The sequence below is a fragment of the Vanessa cardui genome, chromosome 6 (genome assembly GCF_905220365.1).
Source record: "Vanessa cardui chromosome 6, ilVanCard2.1, whole genome shotgun sequence".
Lineage (NCBI taxonomy): Eukaryota > Metazoa > Arthropoda > Insecta > Lepidoptera > Nymphalidae > Vanessa > Vanessa cardui.
In genome coordinates, this window is record NC_061128.1 from 12,199,681 (window position 1) to 12,223,593 (window position 23,913).

Sequence of the window (23,913 nt, forward strand, 5' to 3'; positions counted from 1 at the left end):
AATAAGCACAAGGGCTATTTAAACTAGTTGATATTGTGGACGCATTGGCGGAGAAACATAGCTGTTAACTATACCTGGCAAGTTTAAAGGTTTACATCTATTTAATAAAAATTTAAATTGACTGAATGACAAACAACGCATGCTCATGAATCTGGTGGGCCTAACGTGATGAAATTTCCACAGAAGTTCCTAATTGAAAGTAGTAGAGCACTGCGAAACTCTGTTTTAAAAATAAATCTTCTAAGGGGGGGTTATATGGGGAATGTAATATTTGTACGGAAATTCGTCGTATCTGATTCTAGAGATATGGAAATCAGAATTTAGCCTTATTTTTGTGAGTATGAGAAATCTTTTATAGCGTTCTTTAAAATGTGAGTTCTTTGAAAAGCGGGGGGGTTGGGGTACCCCAGGGATAACATCGACGTTCGCCATTTCTGACAGAATCAAAAATAAAAAAAATGATAATAAATCGATATCCCGTCTGATACACAGTATTACAATAAAAAATGAGAGGTGTTGAGGGAGTTAGAACACCAGGTCCGAACGAAGGGGCTTTTGCTATGTAATGAATTAAACAGCAGACACACAGACACCATGAAATGATTTTACGATGTTAATAAAATCTCACGTGAATCAAAACTAAAAAGAAATGTATACCAATACCTATCTGTTCTTTCTTAACGGCCAAACCACTGAATAGAATTTGATGAAATGAGTATGAAAATGCCTTTAATTGTAAAGAATGACAGGACATACTTTTTTATACTTCGCATTTGTCGTCCAACCCCTAAAACGCGAGTAAGTCGCCAGCAGAATCGCCATTTAATAAAAAAACAATAGGGGAAAAAAATCGCCTGCATAACACTTTTTCTTACAAGACGATTCTGAGACCTGAGAGTTCACTCGGCTGAATCAGCGTAAAAGACCTTTGTTAAAAATATGTATATGATAGTAGGAAATTTCCTTAGTAGCTGCTTGAAGAACTCATGTATGATGAAATACCGCCGAAATTTGTAAAAGTTTGTTAGCGCTGTAACAGTAACGTCTATTTTTGAATAAAAAAAATTTATAGATTTCACTATCACACATCATATAAATGAGAAAAATGACTAATCACGCTTGTTTTGTTCAATACCTAATCTTTAATATCGCGTGTGTCTTGGGGCCTCGGAAATCCCGGAATGGACTATGACAGTCATGATCTTGTTTACAGAAAATTTTGTTCTTGCCCCACCTAGCACAGAAGTTCTTTTAAATATATTTTTGGGGCAAAGATTGGGATATCATTAGAACTACTCTAGTCGTTTCGACGCTGTAGTGATAAATAAGAGATATAATAAATTGTCTAACCAAAAGCTTGTATAATTATTTTGATTTTATAAATAAAGTCTAAGATAACATATTGATCTTATGATTTGGATTACCTTGGATTTTACTTATACTGCAATTGTTATTTTTTAATGTCTCTGTGTGTTATAAATATATAATAACTTTCTTAATTTATATTAATAATAAAACATTAGTTACAAACGCATTTTTTATTTTGAATTAAATTGATGAACATAGTTTTTACTTTCCCTATGACTGGAAAGAGCTGTACATGGTAACATTGTGTGAGCGAGAGGTGAATAGGAGATTCAATTAAATTGTATATTCAAACCTTCCCGGATAAATAAGCAGAATATTGTGCAATATAGGAATGTATTATGCACTGTCTGTGTCTATATTCCATGGATTGTGCAAGTTTTTGACATTTAATATTCGAAATACGAACAATTCTTTGTTGGTTCCGCGATGTGCAAGTGCAACCGTATCAGAGTAGGTATCACCCACACATATACCACCAAAGAGAAATACTTAATATTTTTGTGTTCATGTTTGGAGGGTGAGCGCTATTTAAATATAATTACATATTCAATATATAATTTAATTTAATAGTATAATTATAAATATTTCATCTAGTAAATTGAAATAAAATATAAAGGTAAAATAATTATGATGATTAATGAAAAAAAATAATGTAAATAATTGTAAAGGCGCTCAAAACACAATAATAATTATAACAATATATTTGACGCAAATGAAAACTATAACGAAACGCATTTGACGTCAAAAGTCAAAAATCAATCCTTGTCACCAGTAGAGGGCGCTCAAAATCGCTCAGCCACGTAAGTCAGGGTCGTATTTTTCTTCCCAGATTTATTCTACAAAGTTATTTCCTCGTTCTGTGATAATATGTGAGAATGGTATAACAACGCAGACTTGTGCTTAAAGTTTTTTTGTGTTTTAACATCGTCCTGCCAGCGGTAAGTCCAAAAGTGCGTTTGCCCTTCCGTCATTCTTAGTGAATTAGCATTAATTAAACATCATTTTTGATATCAAGTTTATTATCGTAATACAAACAATGCTTAGTTTTACTTACAGTAATAGTAATGGTGACAATTATTACAAATTATCTTAACTAACTTTGCAGATTCAAAAGTCATGGCTCACATACCAAATCAATATAATAATGTTCCTGGACATCAAACTTCAATGCCTGGGCCATTCCCGCAGTATAATCAAATTCCTACGAGCCAAGTGCCCGGGCCCGTAAAACAGGATGGCAATTTTAACCCAGCACCAATGGCAGCAATGAATAGTCAAACAAATCATTTTAATCAAAGTACGAATAGTTCGCCAGCTTTCAATCATCCAGGAATGTTGCCACCCCCACCTACAAGCTTACAGTCGTCGCCCATTAGACCAATGAAAACAGTGACTCAGAATCCAATGCAAAATATCCAGAACATTCCAGTAAATTCAGGAAGCCCTCATCCGTCTAATCCATCACCATTCCCTCCTAATATCCAGAGACCCCAAATAAATAACAATGCTCCACCACTTATTTCGTCTAGTCAGTATAATCAACCTTTTATGAATGGACCAACATCTGGGCCTATTGGAAATGTAAACCATTATCCTCCTAATTCCAGCACATTTAGTCCTATTCCACCAACAAATTTGCCTCCTACAAGCTCAAATTATGGGCCATCATCTTTGAATTCAAACTATGGAGGAAATCAAAGGCTTCCAATGTCATCCATGCCACCAGGGTATAGTCAGCCAAACGTTCCAATAAGTGGACCGCCAATAAGTGGACCACCGATAAGTGGAGCTCTGCAAACTGGTCTAAGAAACAGTCCTGTGACCACTGGACCTCCTGGTAATTTACCTGTGACAAATGTACCTAATATGTCTGGGCCACCTGTATCTGGACCTCCTTTAGGCCCACCGAGAAGCAATGCAATAAATGGGCCAACTATGATGGGACCACCTACAGCATCTGTACATGGTCAAATGGGGCCACCTAAAGGATTACCAAGCGGCCCATCATCTTTACCGGCTGGCCCTCAGCTTAGACCACCTATGCCTCCAAATGTAAGCCAACCACAGCACCAGGTGAATAATGGGCCTTTAGAACAACAAGGTTATGTTTCAGGCCCACCAAATATGCAGGCTGGAAAGCCTGGCTTACAAAGTGGGCCCGTCTCAGGGCCACCTATGAGTCATTCTGGTCCAGGACCTGCTAGTGGAATTAGTGGACAGAATACTAATATTCAAAATAGATATCCACCAATGCCATATACAAATTTGAGTCCCCAACAACAAATGCAGGTACAACAGAATATTGCGAAACAGTTTCCCACACATAATCTTTATGGTGTAACTCAGCAAATGAGTAATTTGAGTGTTACAAAACAAGGATTTGACCAGCTGTGGGGACACCAAATGGTTGACCTCTTGCAGTGTAAGAACATATTACCGGAATACCCAGAAGAACCTCCAGAAATTAGACTTGCACATCAATTTGCAGAGTCACCCAATTGCAGTTCAGAGTAAGTGCTTTTTAAGATTTTTCTATTAATTTAAGTATATCAGTTAGGTACCCAGCGTGCCCTCACATGGGTATAAGTTAATAATAAAATGATATGATTTAAATGTAATTTATATGGTACCCAGGAATAATTCTTTACTTACAAACAAATAAACTTTACCTCTTTATAATATGAATATAGATCATCAACTTCTGTAATTATGTCATAAGCAAACTATATAACAAATTTTTATTCCTTAGTTTAGATTATATAATCATTAACAGTATAATTAAAAAGCTCGATGTTGGTTTCGGATTTCTTATAATATTTATTCATTTATTGCTTCTGATGCTGCATCAACCCAAATTTACTAACTTATACAATTTCTATATAGATTTTAATTATATCTCCAGTTAGAATTGCCACATTAAAATAATTAAAGTAATACATGTTTTTTTTTTGTTTTTGTCATTTTGTTACTTAACTTTTTGTCATACAGACAAAGGGTTCTAAATAGTAGTAGCAATACACTTCAATAGATAACAATATTTATCTCTGTTATCTTATTCCTTACTCTATATATTTTATTCGTAGATTGCACTGTTAGGTCAACTGATTTACTTTTTGTGTGACTTTGATTTCATGTCTCTCTAAATTTTGTATAATAAATCCTTATTATTGACATCTGCAATCTCAAGAAAATATAATAGGACTGGTATTTATAACAGATAGATAATAATTGTCATGCATCATAGATATAGTTACAGTCTATGCACATAATAATGTATTCAATGCAAATTAATAAATTAGAAAAAAACACATTTCATACAAAGGCAAATCAGTGCAGAAAAAATATTTAAAACTACTCAAATATGCAAACATTTATAATGAAATATATATATATATATATATATTTAATGGAATCTATTATTAGCGTTTTAGATAATGGGTGTTGTATTATTAAATGAACCTATTACTATAATTAGGCCACGGTGTAGAATTCTGTAATTAGTTCTGCGGAAATTACCACAGACATTTCAACATATTATCTAATTTAATAATTGTAATTTTTTTAAACAGATGAAAGAAAAAGCTTGATATTACATAAAATATTATATAGATATCCAATAAATGTGAATATACAGGCATACAAAATTAAATTGTAATTATTGACATAAAAATTTATGAAGAGTTTCTTGCCTGCTCCAATTGGGAATATTTACGTTTTGTCTCTTTCTCATTTATTTATTTAAATTAGATTTTATAAGCAATTAGTTGTCGCCCTTAGCTGCCCTTGCGTTTTAGGGGCTGTTAGGCATAGAAAAGTAATATACCAAATTACATTCAATTCGGTTCTGTGGATTGGTCTTGTAAGAACAATTATATTTATAATATAGTATACATTGTTACCATTTTTAGTTATGCCTTTTATAGCCAGCTTAAAAGTAAATATAATATGATTACTTGATGACCTTAAGTTTTACATTTCCCTCGCCTTATACTATTATACACTTTAATTTTATTTCTTCTCGATAGTCTGCTTTTCGAAACAGTGTTCGAATTAAAATATTGATGATTCATATACATATTCTGTTAAGTTTACTTAAGTTACTACTTTTCAATATAACAATTTATAGTGGTATTGTGCAATATAATATACAAAAGTAACCTGAATAAAACCATTTAATTATGGAATTAAATTTTATGGGGTTATATGGTGGTAAGGATGTTTGCCTGTTTTCTTTTTTTGTAAAATGGAAATCTGTTTGTCTGAGTAATGTTTCTGATAGGATATCCCATCGGATACACCGGTGCACGGCTAGTTATGACGTAATAATTTACATTTTTAAGTAATACGTAATACCAAATGATGCTTAGTGTAGCCAAATATTTAGTAAGTAGTACACGTACACTTTCACTTGCTCTATAATGTTTCAAATGAATAAAAGTGAAAGTAATTTCGATCATATGTTTTTACGAATAAAACGACAATGTTTTTAATTGTTGATTAGTTTATACTTGAAAAATCGTTAATCCTGACTAACTAGAAAGATAACATAGGTTTATTTCATAATGAAGGATCCGCCTAGAATGGGATGTTGAAAATTTCAACTTTATGTTTGAGACATGGGGAGTATACATCTATGTATTTACTCATGAAGAAGTGCCTCTTAAATAGTATGTTAAATAATTCATTATTTAACATACTATTTAAGTATGTTAAATAATGAATTATTTATAAATATTTTAAACTTAAAAACACTATTTTAATTTGCATTTTTTTGCTGACTTTACTATGAACTGTCACACGCACACCAAATACATCTTGTAAGTAAAAACGTCACTCGTTCAAACTAATGCACGCCGATTATAATAATTCATCGTGGAGGGTTGGGTCTACGTGTGTGAATAGGTCTATAAATTTGTATGAATTTATGTTTCGTGCGATCCGTCAGTACAAAACATATAGGTATTTATAAAAAAAATTGCGTTGTTCACGATGATTCGTAGGAATTGACATCGTCGTTTCAGAGGATTAATTTAAAGTTGTCTACCGTTTCGTAGTCTAGATTTTAACGTAAATAACCAAGAAGATTCAGTTGTTACTCTTGTTCAACATTTAAACTAAACAAATAATTTAATACAATTGAATTATTATTAACTAGCGGCTTTACTAAAATGCTACAAAATATGTTACGACATCACATCACAAACGTCTAAAATTGTCAGTGTTTCTTTACTATATGGTAACTGGTATCAAATTTAAATTATAATTATAATACATGGGTATTATATACACAAACCTATCTCTCGAATCACTCTATCTATTAAAGACAACTACATCAAAATCCGTTGCGTAATAAATGAAATATGTTATTTACGAAGATTTGTAGGAATTGAAATTGTCGTTTTACAAGATTAATTTAAAGTTGTCTTCCTATTTGAAGTAAGATTTTAACGTAAAAAAACTAACAAGGAACACTTCATTTAATATTATTGTTTTATCATCAATAATTTTTATCATCTTTAATCCTTTATTAAGTAATGCGCGTTATTGAACAATTTTTTGTCAATATGAGATTTATGTTAATTAATTGGCAATGCTAAGAAATTGAGGAATTTAATTTATAATGCGGTAAGGTTCATATGTATCAATGACCTTATTGTAAACTTCAACTAATTACTTCTGATACGCAATTGCGTCGCGGGCATTGCACTTATATTGATAGTAGCAATGCGTATGTAAATACTAAAATAGTGGACATTATCTCAACAAGTTTTTTTTTAAATTTATTTATATACTTTTTAATGACCGTATTTATTTGTTCAAGGAGTTTTGATATGAGGCTCATTTGTTTGTTGAGGTTTTTATTTTTTTTTTAATTATTTTATATTAGGAAAACAAACAATAAGATAAACTTATGGGATATGAATATACAAAATTACATATATCAGCTAAGTTTCCACTGGTAGTTAGACACATATTATTAAAATTAAAAAAATACGAACATACATAAAATCAAATATTCAAAACGTATACTGACGAAAATCATTAAAATTATTTTAAAAAGTTCTATAAAGTGTCAAAATTAAACATTTACATCCTTTTTAAAAATTAGATTAATTTCGATAGACTGTTTTTATTAATTCTTTGTTCCCTTGGTAATTCACTATGGCGTCTGTGCTTTTCGTAATTGTTATTTTAAGTCTATATTATTATTGTAAAACTACATACGTATATTTTGTATCTACGTGTGTATACAATTAGATATAATAAAACACTTAATGAGATCATTATTTGTCTGTGTTATCTTTATATTTAAAATCGATAATTTGTACCTGCACACTATTTATGTAAAACTTATAACCCTATTTAAAATCGAATCTACGTTACGTATTATCTTGGAGATTTGGTACAATAATGTTACGACTACATATCAAGTTAATTTTGAATATTGTACGGAACCTTAGTTTAATAAATTTGTGTCATAATTGCCCGTTGAAACAAATTCTAGAGTAAACAAATTATATTCTTATCGATTTGTACGTCAACGCTTGATTCATTAAAATAATATTTATTTAAAAATATCGATCAGATTAATTTTATTAATTCGATAGTCTGTCCTCTTATTAATTGCCTCGTCACGGCTAAATCGCTGAACCGATTGCAATAACATTTGACCTCTGATAGAGGTAGTCCGAGGTTACGTACGTGATGTGCGGAATCTACACGAGATTAATTTGACGTAGTCCGAATCACAAGGAAGTTAGATAAGAAAAATATATTATTGAATTTAATTGTCACTGTATAAACTACGTGTTATTAATAAACAAACATATAGCCTTATTCAAAATCAGTATTATTAAATATCCTTTTATTGAAATGATTGTATTGAAAAACCTGTCTCTTATTTCAACGAGACTAGACTGCTTTAATATAAAGTTGTAAACCAGCGTTCCTGATATATGTCGAGCATACTCGATACTAATTTATTTTTTAAAGATTACTCTGATTTATCATATATTTTATAATAAAAGGCATTGTGCAATAAAATGCCGTATGTCATTCTGTGATACAAATTATGCTATCGTGTTTAAATTCTTGTACAATATACAATATAATATACAAAAGTTCAATAATGACTTCATTTATATAAAAATTATTCTTACTTTATATAAAAAAATACAATTTGGTAATAATATATGTACGCAAACTATGGAATTACTAGTTGGATTTGAAAAAAAAATGCAATACGTACAGTTCTTGAGGAGTCTTTTACATTATTTAGCATCATGGTACGACTCGTGGATATGGAACGGGACGCTAATTCTACTAACAAAACGTCCCTTTATCGTAATCGAATTGATTAAGATTCCGTTTAGCCTAATCAACTATACATAGATCTATATAGAATAGAATTTTATTATAAAATTTTGGATTTTATGGTATAGAATTTTGAATGTGTCTTAACCGTTATTTAGTATAGTAGTCGCCCGCGGTTTTGGACGCGTTTGAGCGTGTTGTTCTCACGTGTCAGACAAAAAAAGTAGCCTATATCCTTTTTGGAGTTCATGTTTGCTTCATACCAAATTTCATTTATCAATTCAGCGGTTTAATCGTGGAAAAGCAACAGGCAGACAGAATGACTTTTACATTTATAATATTAATATCGATTAGTAGAATTTCCCTCAAGGCGTGCAAAACTACGCGGAACAGTTAGTCAACGACTAGTATTTTTATTATATAACTATCTTCCAACCAGACTTTATTATATGCAAATTACATATTGTCTACTTCATTTTTCTTATTGTATTTATTATAATAAATTATTTTCATAAAATGTATTTTTAAAATTTGATTATGAACCTTATGACATAGCATTACAGCTATAAATTCAATAAATGCTATCTTTATTTCACTTCATACAGATTTCCCCAAACGTTGCATTAAATTTAATAAATATAAAACTATGTAAAAGATTCTTTTTGTAGTTATACCTAGTTGATAATAAATATTTTTTACAGGATCTTCAGGTGTACAGTGAATCGCATACCGGAGACAAATTCATTATTGCAAAAGTCTAGATTGCCCTTAGGTATCCTAATACATCCCTTCAAAGACCTAAATGTAAGTATAAGTTCTGTATACATATATCACAAGCCGTACACAATTGTATAGTACGACATAACTTAGATGTAGTATCAGCAAAATTCGATCACATACAAATTAAGTACGCTATCCCTAATTATTAATGTTTATTTCTTATGTGAATATAATCTTTACACAAACGTAATAACTTGTAATATCATATGACCTAATATATTTGTCAGTTTGACCCGTCGATTTACATGCACTTGCTTTCTCGGGTTGAACTGTCTATTTCTATTGTGTAATATGTTTATTCGAAAGTGATCGTTATGTCAACGGAATAGAAGTCATGGTTAAGTATTTATACACTGTATTGTGACGTTTCGATTCTGTTCCATCTGTGTAAATTGATCGCGTAATAAATATATACTGTTACTGCTCTTAGATTAAAATAAAGAGTAATTTTAAAACGAAATGAATAAGTTATTTTATGTATAACGATTTTATTATGTAATCTACAGATTATATAATAAGAATTCTGTGGTCAGTATTTATTAAAATTATTTTTGAATGTAATACCGGAATAATTAAATCTATTTTAACACATAACGGCTTGGCTTTTTGCTGTTTAAATTATATTTTTTTAAATTGTTAATTGTTACTAAAAATGTCCTTTTTAAGTTTTAATTGCCATAGATTGGAAATTTTATGGTTAGTGGTCACATTGGTTCATAGACCTAGTATTGTAAATGTTATAAACCGTCTCAGGACTCTTGTGTCTGTAAAGTTGGGTTCACTTATCTCGGAATAGGGTCATAAGCGTAGCAAGGGTTTTGTTTAAGGTCGGTAAGCCTCGCTAGTCCAATAGTGAGTTTAGATGGTATAAAGTTATTAAGTTATACTTGCCGGTCTTTTTTTGTGACAAGGTATTAAGTTAATAGTCATGCCTAAATCGTAACACAAAAATAATAAGTATTTCTGTTTAGCGGTATAATGATGAGCTTTCTATCTGCACTGTTCTCATCAGTTATTCTACCGCTAAACAACAGTACTCAGTATTGTTGTGTTCCGGTTTGAAAGGTGAGTGAGCCAGTGTAACTACAGACACAAGGGCTAGGCATCTTAGTTCCCAAGGTTGGTGGCACATTGACGATGTAAGGGATACTTAATATTTCTTACAGCGTCATTGTCTATAGGTGTTGGTGAACACTTACCATCAGATGGCCAATATGTTCGTCCGCCAACCTATAATATAAAAAAAAAAATTTAATCTATATCCGTAATATCTGTCTTTATATATCATGTGTTTGTCCATAGCATCTGCCGGTAATTCAGTGTACGACGATAGTGCGGTGTCGAGCCTGTAGGACCTACATAAACCCCTTCGTCTACTTCGTGGATTCGAAGCGCTGGAAATGCAATCTTTGCTACAGAGTCAACGATTGTAAGTATAGTTTTCGAATATGATTTGAAACAATGCGCTAATTATTATAATCATAATAGGATTACAGATAAAATAGAATTGAGTACGAAAGTTAGTAAATATTGTTCTATATTTAAAATTCAAAATTAATGTTGCTTAAATTTGAATTCATAGATTCTTATTTTTTTGGGGCATTGTGGACAGCCATAGCCATGTCCTGCCACAGATTCTACCAAGCTAAATTTGTATATAAGTTGTATGTATTGCTCATTGTATGAGTGAACTGTATTGTTCTTTGTGAGTTTGTTAAGGTTCTTTAACCTGAAATTTTACGGCTGTAAAATTAGAACAATATTAAGATGGTTCTTTTAGGTTATATATTAAAACATATTTTAAGTTTTCATAACAAGCACGATGTCCATATCGACTGTTTTTGAAAATTTCTATTCTTTTTTTAAAAATATTTATTGGAACAGTAAAAAAAAAATCTTATTTTTAATCGAAAAATGACCTTGAAAATGTACCTTTTTGATGCCATACTTATAGATAGATACTAATAGATGTTGTGGTTTGATTTCCTCTCATTTGTCGTAACGTTTCCAGTACCCGAGGAGTTCCAATACGATCCGCTGAGCAAGTCCTACGGCGATCCGTCGCGGCGGCCCGAGATCAAGTCGGCCACGATCGAGTTCATCGCGCCCAGCGAATACATGCTGCGCCCGCCACAGCCGGCAGTCTACCTCTTCCTTCTAGACGTTTCTCAGATCGCGAGAGAGTCGGGATATTTACAGGTAACATATATTTCTTTTGTTTCTATAAGTCCTCAATAGCTCAGTAGCTTAGCATATTTTTTGAAAAAGGAGCGCTCGGTGCGGGTTCTTCCTCATTAATCGTTACTGGTCTAAACCCAACAAAAACAGCCTATAAATTCCCACTGCTGGGCTAAAGGCCTCCTCTCCCTTTTTGAGGAGAAGGTATGGAACATATTCCACCACGCTGTTCCAATGCGGGTTGGTGGAATACACATGTGGCAGAATTTCTATGAAATTTGTCACATGCAGGTTTCCTCACGATGTTTTCCTTCACCGCTGAGCACGAGATGCACGCGTTCTAACCACTGGGCCATCTCGACTCTAATGTGTCTTAACCCATTGGGTTATATTTTGTAGACCATGATATTTTTACTATCGAATAATGTGGTTTCAAATGCAAATAGTTTAATTTTATTATGATATGATTATAGCGTTAAGAGAAACTGAAATCTCTTCAGATTTATAGAAAACATATTTTTATGACTCCTACGATACGTTCTGAATCGATGCATCATGATAAAAGTCAGGGATATAACAGTATTTTTATCTACATTAAGCTTGTACTGAATGTTAAAATGTCCTTTTGCTTCTTTTTTGAGTATTTCTTATACATTGGCTATAAGAGTTTCTTTTTTTTTAATTCTCGCAATAATCCAAACGGCATTTGAAAACTTTTGAAAATTATAGTTTTTCATGCTAACCGTACTATGTTAACTAAATCTATAAAAACATAAAAAGTTTTTTTCAAGTTATTTTTTTGCTATTATAATTTCTACACAGAAGCAGTGTGTTATATCACACTTTTTTGCCAGACCGTATTACAATCCATTTTGACAATGTTTATAATATATGTCGGTCGGTTAGATGTCATATATGTATATCTATAATACTAATCTAACTACCGTCAGTATTCTAGCCTTGTTGCCCCATCTCAAATTTCTATTGTACCTATTCTAATATAGAATGTATGTAATATCAACAATCTCAAATTATATCAATTTAATCATACATCTCATGTTTAGGGTGTCAGTCGAATTTGGACTTTATTGTTGTATACAAAAAGCTCATTTAATAAAACAGATGGATAACTTCTTACCTATCAAATCTCAAGGCAATCATCCATTTTAATGCATTTTCTGTATATAATTCCTGATTTTGCTGTAAAAGAATACCAGTAACCTGCATCTGACGTTTAGCATATTGTCACATGCATATTCAATCACCACTAATAAGCTCCAAAATGTCTCCTGCAAAGACCTTTCCTACCCCTGTCGAGGAATTCTTGCGCTATTGACTCATCAAAATATATGGAGATTATAAGTAAATAAAAAAGAGTTGAAAAATGTGTGGACTATTTATTTATAAATGAGTTAAGTCCAAGGAAAGTTAGAGGTCATTCTGTAATAATTTTCAACTGGTGTGCAGTAACAGTAACAGTAGTAACAGCCTGTGAACTTCCCACTGCTGGGACTAAGGCAATTGGTGTGTTTTATCCTGTATGTATATACATGTATATGTTCGTAGTTGGTGTGCGATATCCTGTATGTATATATATGTGTATGTCGGTAGGTGGTGTGTGAAACGCTGAAGGCCAATTTGGAGCAGTTGCCGGGCGACGCTCGCACGCAGATCGGCTTCATCTGCTACGACGCGCACGTGCACTACTACCTCATGAGCGAGGGCCTCACCCGCCCCAAGGAGATGACCGTACTCGACATCGATGGTACGTATAACTAATGGTATAGACCATTGACGACCTCCATGGTCGAGTGGTGCGTACACCGGTTTTCATGGGTACGCCACTCTGAGGTCTCGACTTCGATTCCCGGCCGAGTCGATGTAGATTACCATTAGTTTTCTATGTTGTCTTGGGTCTGGGTGTTTGTGGTACCGTCGTTACTTCTGATTTCCATGACACAAGTGCTTCAGCTACTTACATTGGGATCAGAGTAATGCATGTGATGTTGTCTCATATTTATTTATTTATTGTGAACCGTGAAATATGATTGCAATTTAACGACCAATCAGATCGCTGTTACAATAAGATCGGCCAATCAGGAAGAGCTTTCGACAGTTGACAATTCAACGCGGGACAGATTGTAATTTGACAGTTAAACTTCGATAGATTCAAATATAACGAAAAATAGTACTTTAATATTGCATATTTCACGGTTCACAATATTTGACAGATTGCAATCTGTCTATAGTCTGTTCGCGTTAAGAATGCAGTGTGTTGTCATTCTTTACCGGCCTGACTCCGCCCCCTTTGACCAATCAAATCTTTTCAGATTACAAAGTCAAGTTCACATTTAATTAATTATTAATTTATATTTTTATTTTTATAATTTAAATTTTGTTTATTTATATATTTATATTTAATTTATTCAAGCTGTACGCGTAATAATGAATGTAACCTATAGCTACTAGATGACGTTATGTCAAAATATGTAAATTTCTACATCGCGATGGCAAAATTCGCAAACGATTGTATATAGTGTTTAGAATTTTGTTGATTAAACACCCCGATTCGATTTTTTATCTAAATGTGTATTTTTTAAATTCATTGTACTTAGTCTTTAAAACAAATATAATTTGTTTGAATTTTAACACAAATATGCATACACCTTCACCCTGCTGTTAAAAAAGATTTGATTGGTCAGGGGGCGGAGTAAAGCCGGTAAACAATGACAACTCACTGCATTCTTAACGCGAACAAACTATAATCTATACATTGACGACCTCCATGGTCGAGTGGTGTGTACACCGGTTTTCATGGGTACGCCACTCTGAGGTCTCGGTTTCGATTCCCGGCCGAGTCGATGTAGGTTACCATTAGTTTTCTATGTTGTCTTGGGTCTGGGTGTTTGTGGTACCGTCGTTACTTTTGATTTCTATAACACAAGTGCTTCAGCTACTAATATTGGGATCAGAGTAATGTATGTGATGTTGTCTCATATTTATTTATTTATTTATTTATTTATTGTGAACCGTGAAATATGATTGCAATTTAACGACCAATCAGATCGCTGTTACAATAAGATCGGCCAATCAGGAAGAGCTTTCGACAGTCGACAATTCAACGCGGGACAGATTGTATGTAATCTGACAGTTAAATTGGATAGATTAAAATATAACGAAAAATAATACTTTAAATTTCACGGTTCACAATATTTGACAGATTGCAATCTGTCTCGTCAGATTGTAATCTAACGAATTTTGTAATCTTACGGTGACATATATATATTTATTATACCATGTTCACGTTTATCGATCAGTATAAGTGAGCCCAGTTTAAATGTCTGCAAGTCCAAATAACGGGTTGGACCAATAAATTGACTGGTATGTTTTTCGTTGAAGAATTAGAAAGTTGGTAATAATTAACCAATTTGCCTGTCATTTGTATGTTAATAAATTAAATTTTAAATTGTAAATGTATATTTTCTTTGCAGAGATATTTCTTCCGTCCCCGGAATCGTTGCTAGTGAACCTGGGCGAATACAAGGATATGGTCAAGGAACTATTAACGATATTACCGCAGCGGTACTCCACTCCCGGCGTCCCGGCCTCCGCGTTAGGCGCAGCGCTACAGGCCGCTTATAAACTTATGGTGAATAATATATATTATTATAAATAGAATTAAGAAATGATATTTTTTAAATATTTCAATGGCGGCCAACAGACATTTTCATTCTATGACAGCCCAATCGCTAGCAAATCTGACAGTTTAGCGGATGGAAGATTATTGCCAACCGCGCGCAGTGTTGTTATTTGTGATTTTAATTTTCTTCTAGCAATATATTAACATAACTTTAATTTAATGACGAAGTAGAGTAACTACCGGGCCCGTTTTACTTCAGAGCACAGGGAGAACATAGATTTCTTCCATATATGTATATATTTTTTGGGAATCGATCGGTAAAATATAAACGTAACGTAAATAAAAGGCTGGGCTTGTAATTATTGCGTTTTAGTTCCTCGACCGTATGGCAGATTATTTTTTCGTATTAAATATAATCTAATAAGCGTTTATCTATTTCAGGCTCCCACGGGGGGACGAATTACAGTTTTCCAAACATGTCTACCTAATATTGGACCAGGAGGATTGCATTCAAGGTAAACAATTTATTTAACCTAACCAATAAGTTTTAAAAAAGTACATTAAAATACTCGATGAATAGAAATGATTACAAAAAAATCTATACTGGATGTTTTATCTAACAAATACTTTAAGATCTCGCTTTCTACAATGATTCGGTCCAATAAAAGTTATTAAGAAACCCTCAGTATCCCGGAGTCGAAATTTTCTACAATGATATTCCTCGTTTCTTAGAATATTCCTCTGAGTCTGTTGGTATTTTCTTCATTTCCATCCAGTCGTGTCATATTTGCTTTCCATCAGATTTTAATTAGGCAGTAATAAAAAGCACATTGTGTTTGCACGCTATGTTTTGCTAGTCTCTCTTGATATTGGTCAGGAGATCATCATAAGCATTATTCGCTGTAATACATTATTAATCTGATTAGATTTAGCAATTAGCATATCATCGATTATAGTGTAAAGATATAATATTATTTCAGAGAGGATCCAAACGCTCGCTCTTCGAAAGACGTGGCCCACCTGAATCCAGCGACTGATTTCTACAAGAGGATAGCTTTGGACTGCAGCGGGGCACAAGTTGCAGTCGATCTGTTCCTTCTAAGCTCACAGTACTGTGACCTGGCAACACTCAGTAAGACATACGAATACTTTATTTATAAAAAAATATATCTAGACTAAATTTGATATAACTTATTGACAATAGGAATACATAAATTTGTTAAATAAAAAAAAAGCATGTTTTGTATACTTGGAAGTTTGTTAAGTGTTGACTGCTTTTAATATAATTTGCGACCCGCCCCGGCTTACAGTAAAGTAAAAGTAAAAGTAAAGTAAAGTAACAGCCTGTAAATTTCCCACTGCTGAGATAAGGCCTTCTCTTCCATTAAGAAGAGGGTTTTTTGGAACATATTCCACCACGCTGTTCCAATTCGAGTTGGTGGAATGCACATGCAGCATAATTTCGATGAAATTAGACATATGCAGGTTTCCTCACGAATTTTCCTTCACCGCCGAGCACGAGATGAATTATAAACACAATTTAGCACATATATATAGTGGTGCTTGCCTGGGTTTGAACCCGCAATCATCGGTTAAGATGCACGCGTTCTAACCACTGGGCCATCTCGGCTCTTGCTTACAGTAGAAACTTCTAAAATGATCAGTGTTTCTTTAGTAAATTGTCCACATGTAATATAAAAAAACCTTCTCGAATCACTCTATCTTTAAAAAAAATCATCAAAAAAATCGCGTCAAAATCCGTTGCGTAGTTTTAAAGATTTAATAAGCGTACATAGGGATTGTTGTTATTGGATTGTTTTAGGCTATGTAGTGATTGTTATAGTCATAAGTAAAACGTTAAACAATAATCATAAAGTAGAATGTTACAATTTAAATTGTTTTCAGGTGGAATGAGTAAGTTCAGCGCAGGCACAGTATATCACATCCCCCTGTTCCGAGCCCAGCGGCCGTGGCAAGCGGAGCAGCTAACTCAAATGTTCACGAGATATCTCACTAGGAAGATAGGTTTCGAGGCCGTTATGCGGGTTAGGTGTACTAGGTAAGGAGATTTTTTATGTATTTACTTAAAAGCACTGTGTATTAATAGGCTATTTGACAATGCGAAAAATAAATTGTGAATTATTGTAATCAGTGTATATTATGAGTTTAAAAATGGTTATTTACTAACGAAAGTTATAAATAATACTTAATTTATTCAAAAATCCATAAATAAAAATGCAAATTTTCAAACGTTTGTCACGTGACACAAAACGCTCCTGATTGGCCGGGCTTATGATGAAGTCACTTTCTTGTAAACCTTGCTTTTCTACTATATGTACCACAGATTAAAATACAAGAAAGTGACGTCTCCGACCCCATTTCAGCGTCATATTGTCAAAGTAACGTTTTTGCGCGCTATTTAAATATGGAATTTTTAATATGATATTTTTCGGCAAATATGTTCTAGAAATAAAGAACACAACTTTTACTGGGTTCCTTAACTTCTACTAAATAATATAAAATGGATTTTAAAAACCAGTCAAATAGCCTATTCAAACAATATAGAATAATGACCCTCCCCCATTTTACACACCTAAGGGATATTTTTTATTATATATAAGTATCATGATATCAGTATTTAGCCCCTTAACCTAATATGGTAGTTAAATACTAGCCCTTCAGTAATTCTGACGACAGTGGGCATCAAGCAGACATGAAGATAGATATTCTTATTATAATGTTATAAAACGCAATGCACTCAACGATTTTTGATAAATGACGTGTATTTAGTTTTATTAGTATTTTTAGAACCAGAAGTAGGAAATAGGTTAACCTCTAAAACAATTATCTTTAATTTAAAATAACAATCAATCTACCACAAAAGAAAAACATTTAGTCTACAACACAAATAACCATCAATATCACATTATACTGTAATAATTATATTCGCCATCTCAATGTGTCAGCCACGAATCTCCCGCCTTTTTTTTCAAGGGAAGTTGTGTGACTTGACGCAGATGTTGCTTGTTTAGTCCAACAGTATATGTTGTTTTCATTAGTAAATGATGAATCAGATTAGATTTAGTAGCTAGTGCTTAGCATGTGTATTTAAATTGGTCGGGTAAACAATGTGTCAACTAAAACGCATCTTTTGTTTTATACATCTTAAATAATATAATGTCAAATTCGAAATACATATAATAAACTCTTACTAAAATAGTTTATAATCAACTCGCATTGGAACAGTATAGTGAGTATGTTCCAAACCATCTCCTCAAAGGGAGAAGAGGTTATAGCCCAGTAGTGGGAAATTTACAGGCTGTTATTGTTGTTGTTGTTATAATCAACATTAAATACAATTTTTTTTCTATTGCAGGGGTATAACGATCCACACGTTCCACGGCAACTTCTTCGTGCGCTCGACGGATCTGCTGTCGCTTCCCAACGTGTCGCCCGACGCCGGCTTCGGGATGCAGCTCACCATCGAGGAGTCACTCGCTGACCTGCAGCAGGTGTGCTTCCAGGCCGCCCTTCTCTATACCAGCAGTAAAGGTAACTTATGTTCCTATACCCCATAACACAACAACAACAACAACAGCCTGTAAATTCCCACTGCTGGGCTAAAGGCCCCCTCTCCCTTTGAGGAGAAGGTTTGGAACATATTCCACCACGCTGTTCCAATGCGGGTTGGTGGAATGCACATGTGGCAGAATTTCTATGAAATTTCTCACATGCAGGTTTCCTCACGATGTTTTCCTTCACCGCTGAGTACGAGATGAATTATAAAGACAAATTAAGCACATGAAACAGCGGTGCTTGCCTGGGTTTGAACCCGCAACCATCGGTTAAGATGCACGCGTTCTAACCACTGGGCCATCTCGACTCATCTCGAATCCTATACAGAGCAGGATTTAAAGGTCCAGTGGAGCCCTAGATAAACAACCTAATGATTATATTATCATGAATTAATTACTTTTTTTATTTCAATCAGTAAGCTATGATTTATTTATTTATATCAGTAAATTTCAAAATATTAAATAATAACATTATTATAATTTGACTATATCTTGGTATTTGTTAATTTGCTGAAAACTGTGGCCCCCTCTAATGTGGAGGCCCCAGAGCAGTTGCCCCGGTTGCCCTCCCCTGAATACGGCCCTGATCCTATATTGCCCTGTCTTGGTGGTAGGGCTTTGTGCAAGTCCGTCTGGGTAGGTACTACCCACTCATCAGTTAATCTACCGCCAAATAACAGTACTCAGTATTGTTGTGTTCCGGTTTGGAGGGTGAGCGAGCCAGTGTAACTACAGGCACGAGGGACATAACATCTTAGTTCCCAAGTTTGGTGGCGCATTGACGATGTAAGGAATAGTTAATATTTCTTACAGCTTCATTGTCTATGGGTGATGGTGACCACTTACCATCAGGTGGTCCATATGCTCGTTCGCTAACTTATACCATAAAAAAAAGAATAATAATGTTGCCAGTATAATAAATTGTTTCGTTTATTTCTTTCAGGCGAACGAAGGATACGGGTCCATACATTAGCTTTACCGATAGGGAACACCTTGCCAGATATTTTACACGCTGCGGACCAACAGTGTATAATAGGTTTACTCAGTAAAATGGGTGAGTTTACTAGTTGATTTTACTTTATTTTTTTCCCACGCGTAATATTGACTACACCTCATTTTATACAAGTGTCGACACTGCGTTTCTCTAATGTTGTCCTCAGTCAAGTTACTTAGAACGCAGAACATAGTTTAACTTTTGTGTATTCTATTTATGTTTATCAATCAACACGGCTAGTGTAGATATATCAGGTGCCACCTAAAGTTTTTTTGTTTGTTGCAAAATAGTATATAACAAATTTCATGAATAATAAAAATTATTAAAATGCGTAACAAAGTAAAAGTTACGACTCAGGTGCAATTAATAAATTTATTGATTGAATACAAGGTAGGCGTAATAACTTTGGTTTTCTTATGGGTAAAACACTTTCACATAACTGTAGTGTATGTAACACCATAGAAGACACGTAGCACGTAATATTGGAGTGTGCTCGGAATGAGGCTGATAGAATTTCTTTTTTACGTTTAATCAATTTGTTAAGTTTAATGTTTTGTAAGCACTATGAGGGTGGCATTTTCTTACAGAAAAAACCTTCTTTAAAATAAATGAATAAAAAAAAAGGTAGGCGTAAAAGAGGAATGACAAAATTTATAATCAAAATAAAAATGTATTTATAAGATAATAAATAAATAATAATAATAAATATGAGACAACATCACATACATTACTCTGATCCCAATGTAAGTAGTAGAAGCACTTGTGTTATGGAAATCAGAAGTAACGACGGTACCACAAACACCCAGACCCAAGACAACATAGAAAACTAATGGTAATCTACATCGACTCGGCCGGGAATCGAATCCGGGACCTCAGAGTGGCGTACCAATGAAAACCGGTGTACACACCACTCGACCACGGAGGTCGTCTAAGATAATTAATGAGTGGCTCTCCTACTGACTCCTATGTTTAATATGAGGCTTGGGTTCCCAGCGGTGGACCGCTGCGCGTCGGCGTCCATGTCGGAGGCGAAGGAGGCGCTCATCAACGCGGCCGTGGACATGCTGAGCGCGCACCGCCTGGCGCAGAACCTGCCCCCCGGCGCCCAGAGCGCCGCACTGCACGCACCCGCACCACTGCGCCTGCTGCCGCTCTACGTGCTCGCACTGCTCAAGCGGGTAGGCGCCGCTCGGATACAAAAGTGGCAAAAGTGGCCATATATTAGGAGTTATTTGTTATTGTTAGATATAATGTGAATAGGAAAATTTAAATGGATAAATGTAAATTGGAATCTGTAGATTAATGCAATAGAATAAAAAGATAATTTCAATGATATAACGATAAAAAAAAGTAAATGATATCCTCTTTAGTCATCACGGAGTTATCGTCGTGGAGAAATGAGCAAACGATAAAACCAAGAAATAAAATCAATCGTCGAAATAAAAAAAAAAGTTTATATCTTTTTTTTTGCGCTACTAGGCAAGACGTGCATAAGTGTATGCGCAAACACAGGTGTACTTATTTTCCGTCATCGTCATAATCCGATACGACGAGAGTTCAGTCGTCAGTGCAGGCGTGTCGTGTTTCAGAAAGCGTTCCGCACGGGCACGTCGACGCGGCTGGACGAGCGCGTGGCGGACATGTGTCTCATGAAGTGCGCGCCGCTGGCCGCGCTGCTGCGCGCCGTGCACCCCGACCTGTACGCGCTCACGGCGCCCCCCGCGCCCCACGCGACGCCCCCGCGCCTGCAGCTGTCCGCCGAGAGGTACCCACACATCCTACCTCTCGCTCGAGGACCGCTCCAACCGCGAAACCGCACTACGATTAAAAACCGCGAACCGCCCGCGATTATGACAGTTTGAAGATGCCAGTATGTGTTGTGGCTCTGTGTTCCTCATGGCGCGCTAGTCTAGCGAATGCTCTCCAAAAGTTCTCCGTGGTTATCGCAAGTGCGTGCCAGTTAACTAAATATGCTGTTTGACTGGTTTTTAAAACCCATTTTATATCACATAGTAGAGGTTAAGGAACCCAATAAAAGTTTTTTTATTTCTTAATGGTAATGGTAGCTAATATCATATTAACTACCATAATTTACCATTCCACATTGAAATAGCGCCCGAAAACGGTACTTTGACAATATGGCGCTGCAATGGGGTCGCTGACGTCACTTGCCTGTATTTTAATCTGTGTGCTGGCAAGCAAGGTTAACAAGCAAGTGACTTCATCATAAGCCCGGCCAATCTGGAGCGTTTTGTGTCACGTGTCAAACGTTTAAAATAATGAATTTTTAGTTATGGATTTATAAATAAATTAATTATTATTTTCTACTTTTTTAGTAAGGAACCATTTCTAAATTCAATTACAATAATCGTCGCTTTATTTTTCGCATTGTCAAATAGCCTATTCTATGGGTTACAAATTTGTTCGCGGTTTTTACCCGCTAGCATTTTGTAACATTTCACGCGGCTGCTTGTATTAGTTCGCTTATTGCACAAATTCGCGCGATTAATAACCGTAGGCAGCTGTTTAACCGTGGTGCGGCCTTAGCCTTACACCAACTAAATTTTATAGTTTCAAACACAACATTTGTAAATATAAATCAATGGGCTGAGATGGCCTAGTGGTTAGAACGCTTGCATCTCAACCGATGATTGCGGGTTCAAATCCAGGCAAGCACCACTATATATATGTGCTTAATTTGTCTTTATAATTCATCTCATGCTCGACGGTGAAGGAAAACATCGTGAGGAAACCCGCATGTGACAAATTTCATCGAAATTCCGCAACATTTGCATTCCATCAAGCTACATTGGAACAGCGTGGTGGAATATGTTCCAAACCCTTTCCTTAATGGGAGAGGAGGCCTTTAGCCCAGCAGTGGGAATTTACAGGCTGTTACTTTACTAATCAACGGGCGACTTGTTACAGGATAAGCATGAACGGCGCGTATCTCCTGGACGACGGCGAGACGATGATAATATACGTGTGTCACGGCGTCAGTCCGGCCTTCCTGTCGGAGACGTTCGGCGTGGCAGCCTTCAGCCAGCTGCCGGATGAGGCGCGGAGTTTGCCCAAAATCGAGAGCGAAGGCAACGAGCAATTGCACGCCTTTATAGAGAAGCTAAACGATGACCGACCCTATCCAGCTAGTATACTTATTCTTAGGTGAGTAATATGACGTGTGAACCATCTTAATTCGTAGTTTTCATTGAGCCCAGTAAGATAGTTTTTGCCAAGAGCATCAGCCATTGAGTACTTAAGTGCGTTCATTTGTAGTGTCAGGAACACAACATTCATTCCATGAAATTTAAACGAGCAAAATAATAAAAGCATAAACAGAATTTCCTCATCTGGGCTATACATACATTACAAAAAATTCGTATACATAAAAAAGTATAAAAGATAAATATTTTAAATAATTCATATATCACTGGCTAAAAAAGCTAACAGTAAATATACTTCAAGCAGGTGAGAATTGCTAAATCTTAAGAGTGATGCATGTCATAAATATCTAAAAATGTAACTGACTACAACAAATTGACAGTGTATGGGATGGTCAATATTCCTGATAGTGGCAATTTCTATGCTTATTTATTAGTACTCTATCTACTCTATTATATTAGTACTCTGCCTACTATTTACATATACGAAAAACGTAACAGGGATATAAAAATCTTTATTCATAACATGACAACAATATATATTATGTAATTTAATTACAGGGATAATTCACCATCACGCCAGCTTTTCACAGAACGTCTAATCGAAGACCGAGTGGAGTCAGCATTCTCTTACTACGAATTCTTACAGCATATTAAGACACAAGTGAAATGAGTGAGTAAGTGAGTGAGTGACTCGAGCCTTGGACGTTGCTCGGGTTGCCAAAGGTTAATGTGACACTGCCCTAACTTGTTAACAATTTCGGTATTCCGTTTCGATATATTCCAGACATAGGATAAGGGATCCGGCGTTTTAGTTGTCGCGCGTATTTTTTTTTTTTTTTAATATTATCTCGTTACACGCTCGATTAATACAGATCTGTATTGAAGATATCACGTTGTTAA

The 23,913-nt window shown here is 34.7% G+C and overlaps 1 protein-coding gene across 1 annotated transcript; it reads left to right on the forward strand.

Moving 5' to 3' along the window:
- Positions 1–2,123: 2,123 nt before the first annotated feature.
- On the forward strand, positions 2,124–23,913 carry LOC124530245 (protein transport protein Sec24A). Its single transcript, XM_047104300.1, has 16 exons — positions 2,124–2,306; positions 2,474–3,878; positions 9,384–9,486; positions 10,765–10,891; positions 11,474–11,661; positions 13,252–13,405; positions 15,132–15,289; positions 15,722–15,795; positions 16,261–16,412; positions 17,186–17,339; positions 18,657–18,832; positions 19,799–19,909; positions 20,843–21,027; positions 21,439–21,614; positions 22,778–23,014; positions 23,572–23,913. Exons 2-16 carry the CDS (start codon positions 2,485–2,487, stop codon positions 23,681–23,683), a joined length of 3,501 nt encoding a protein of 1,166 aa, XP_046960256.1. The 5' UTR covers positions 2,124–2,306; positions 2,474–2,484; the 3' UTR covers positions 23,684–23,913.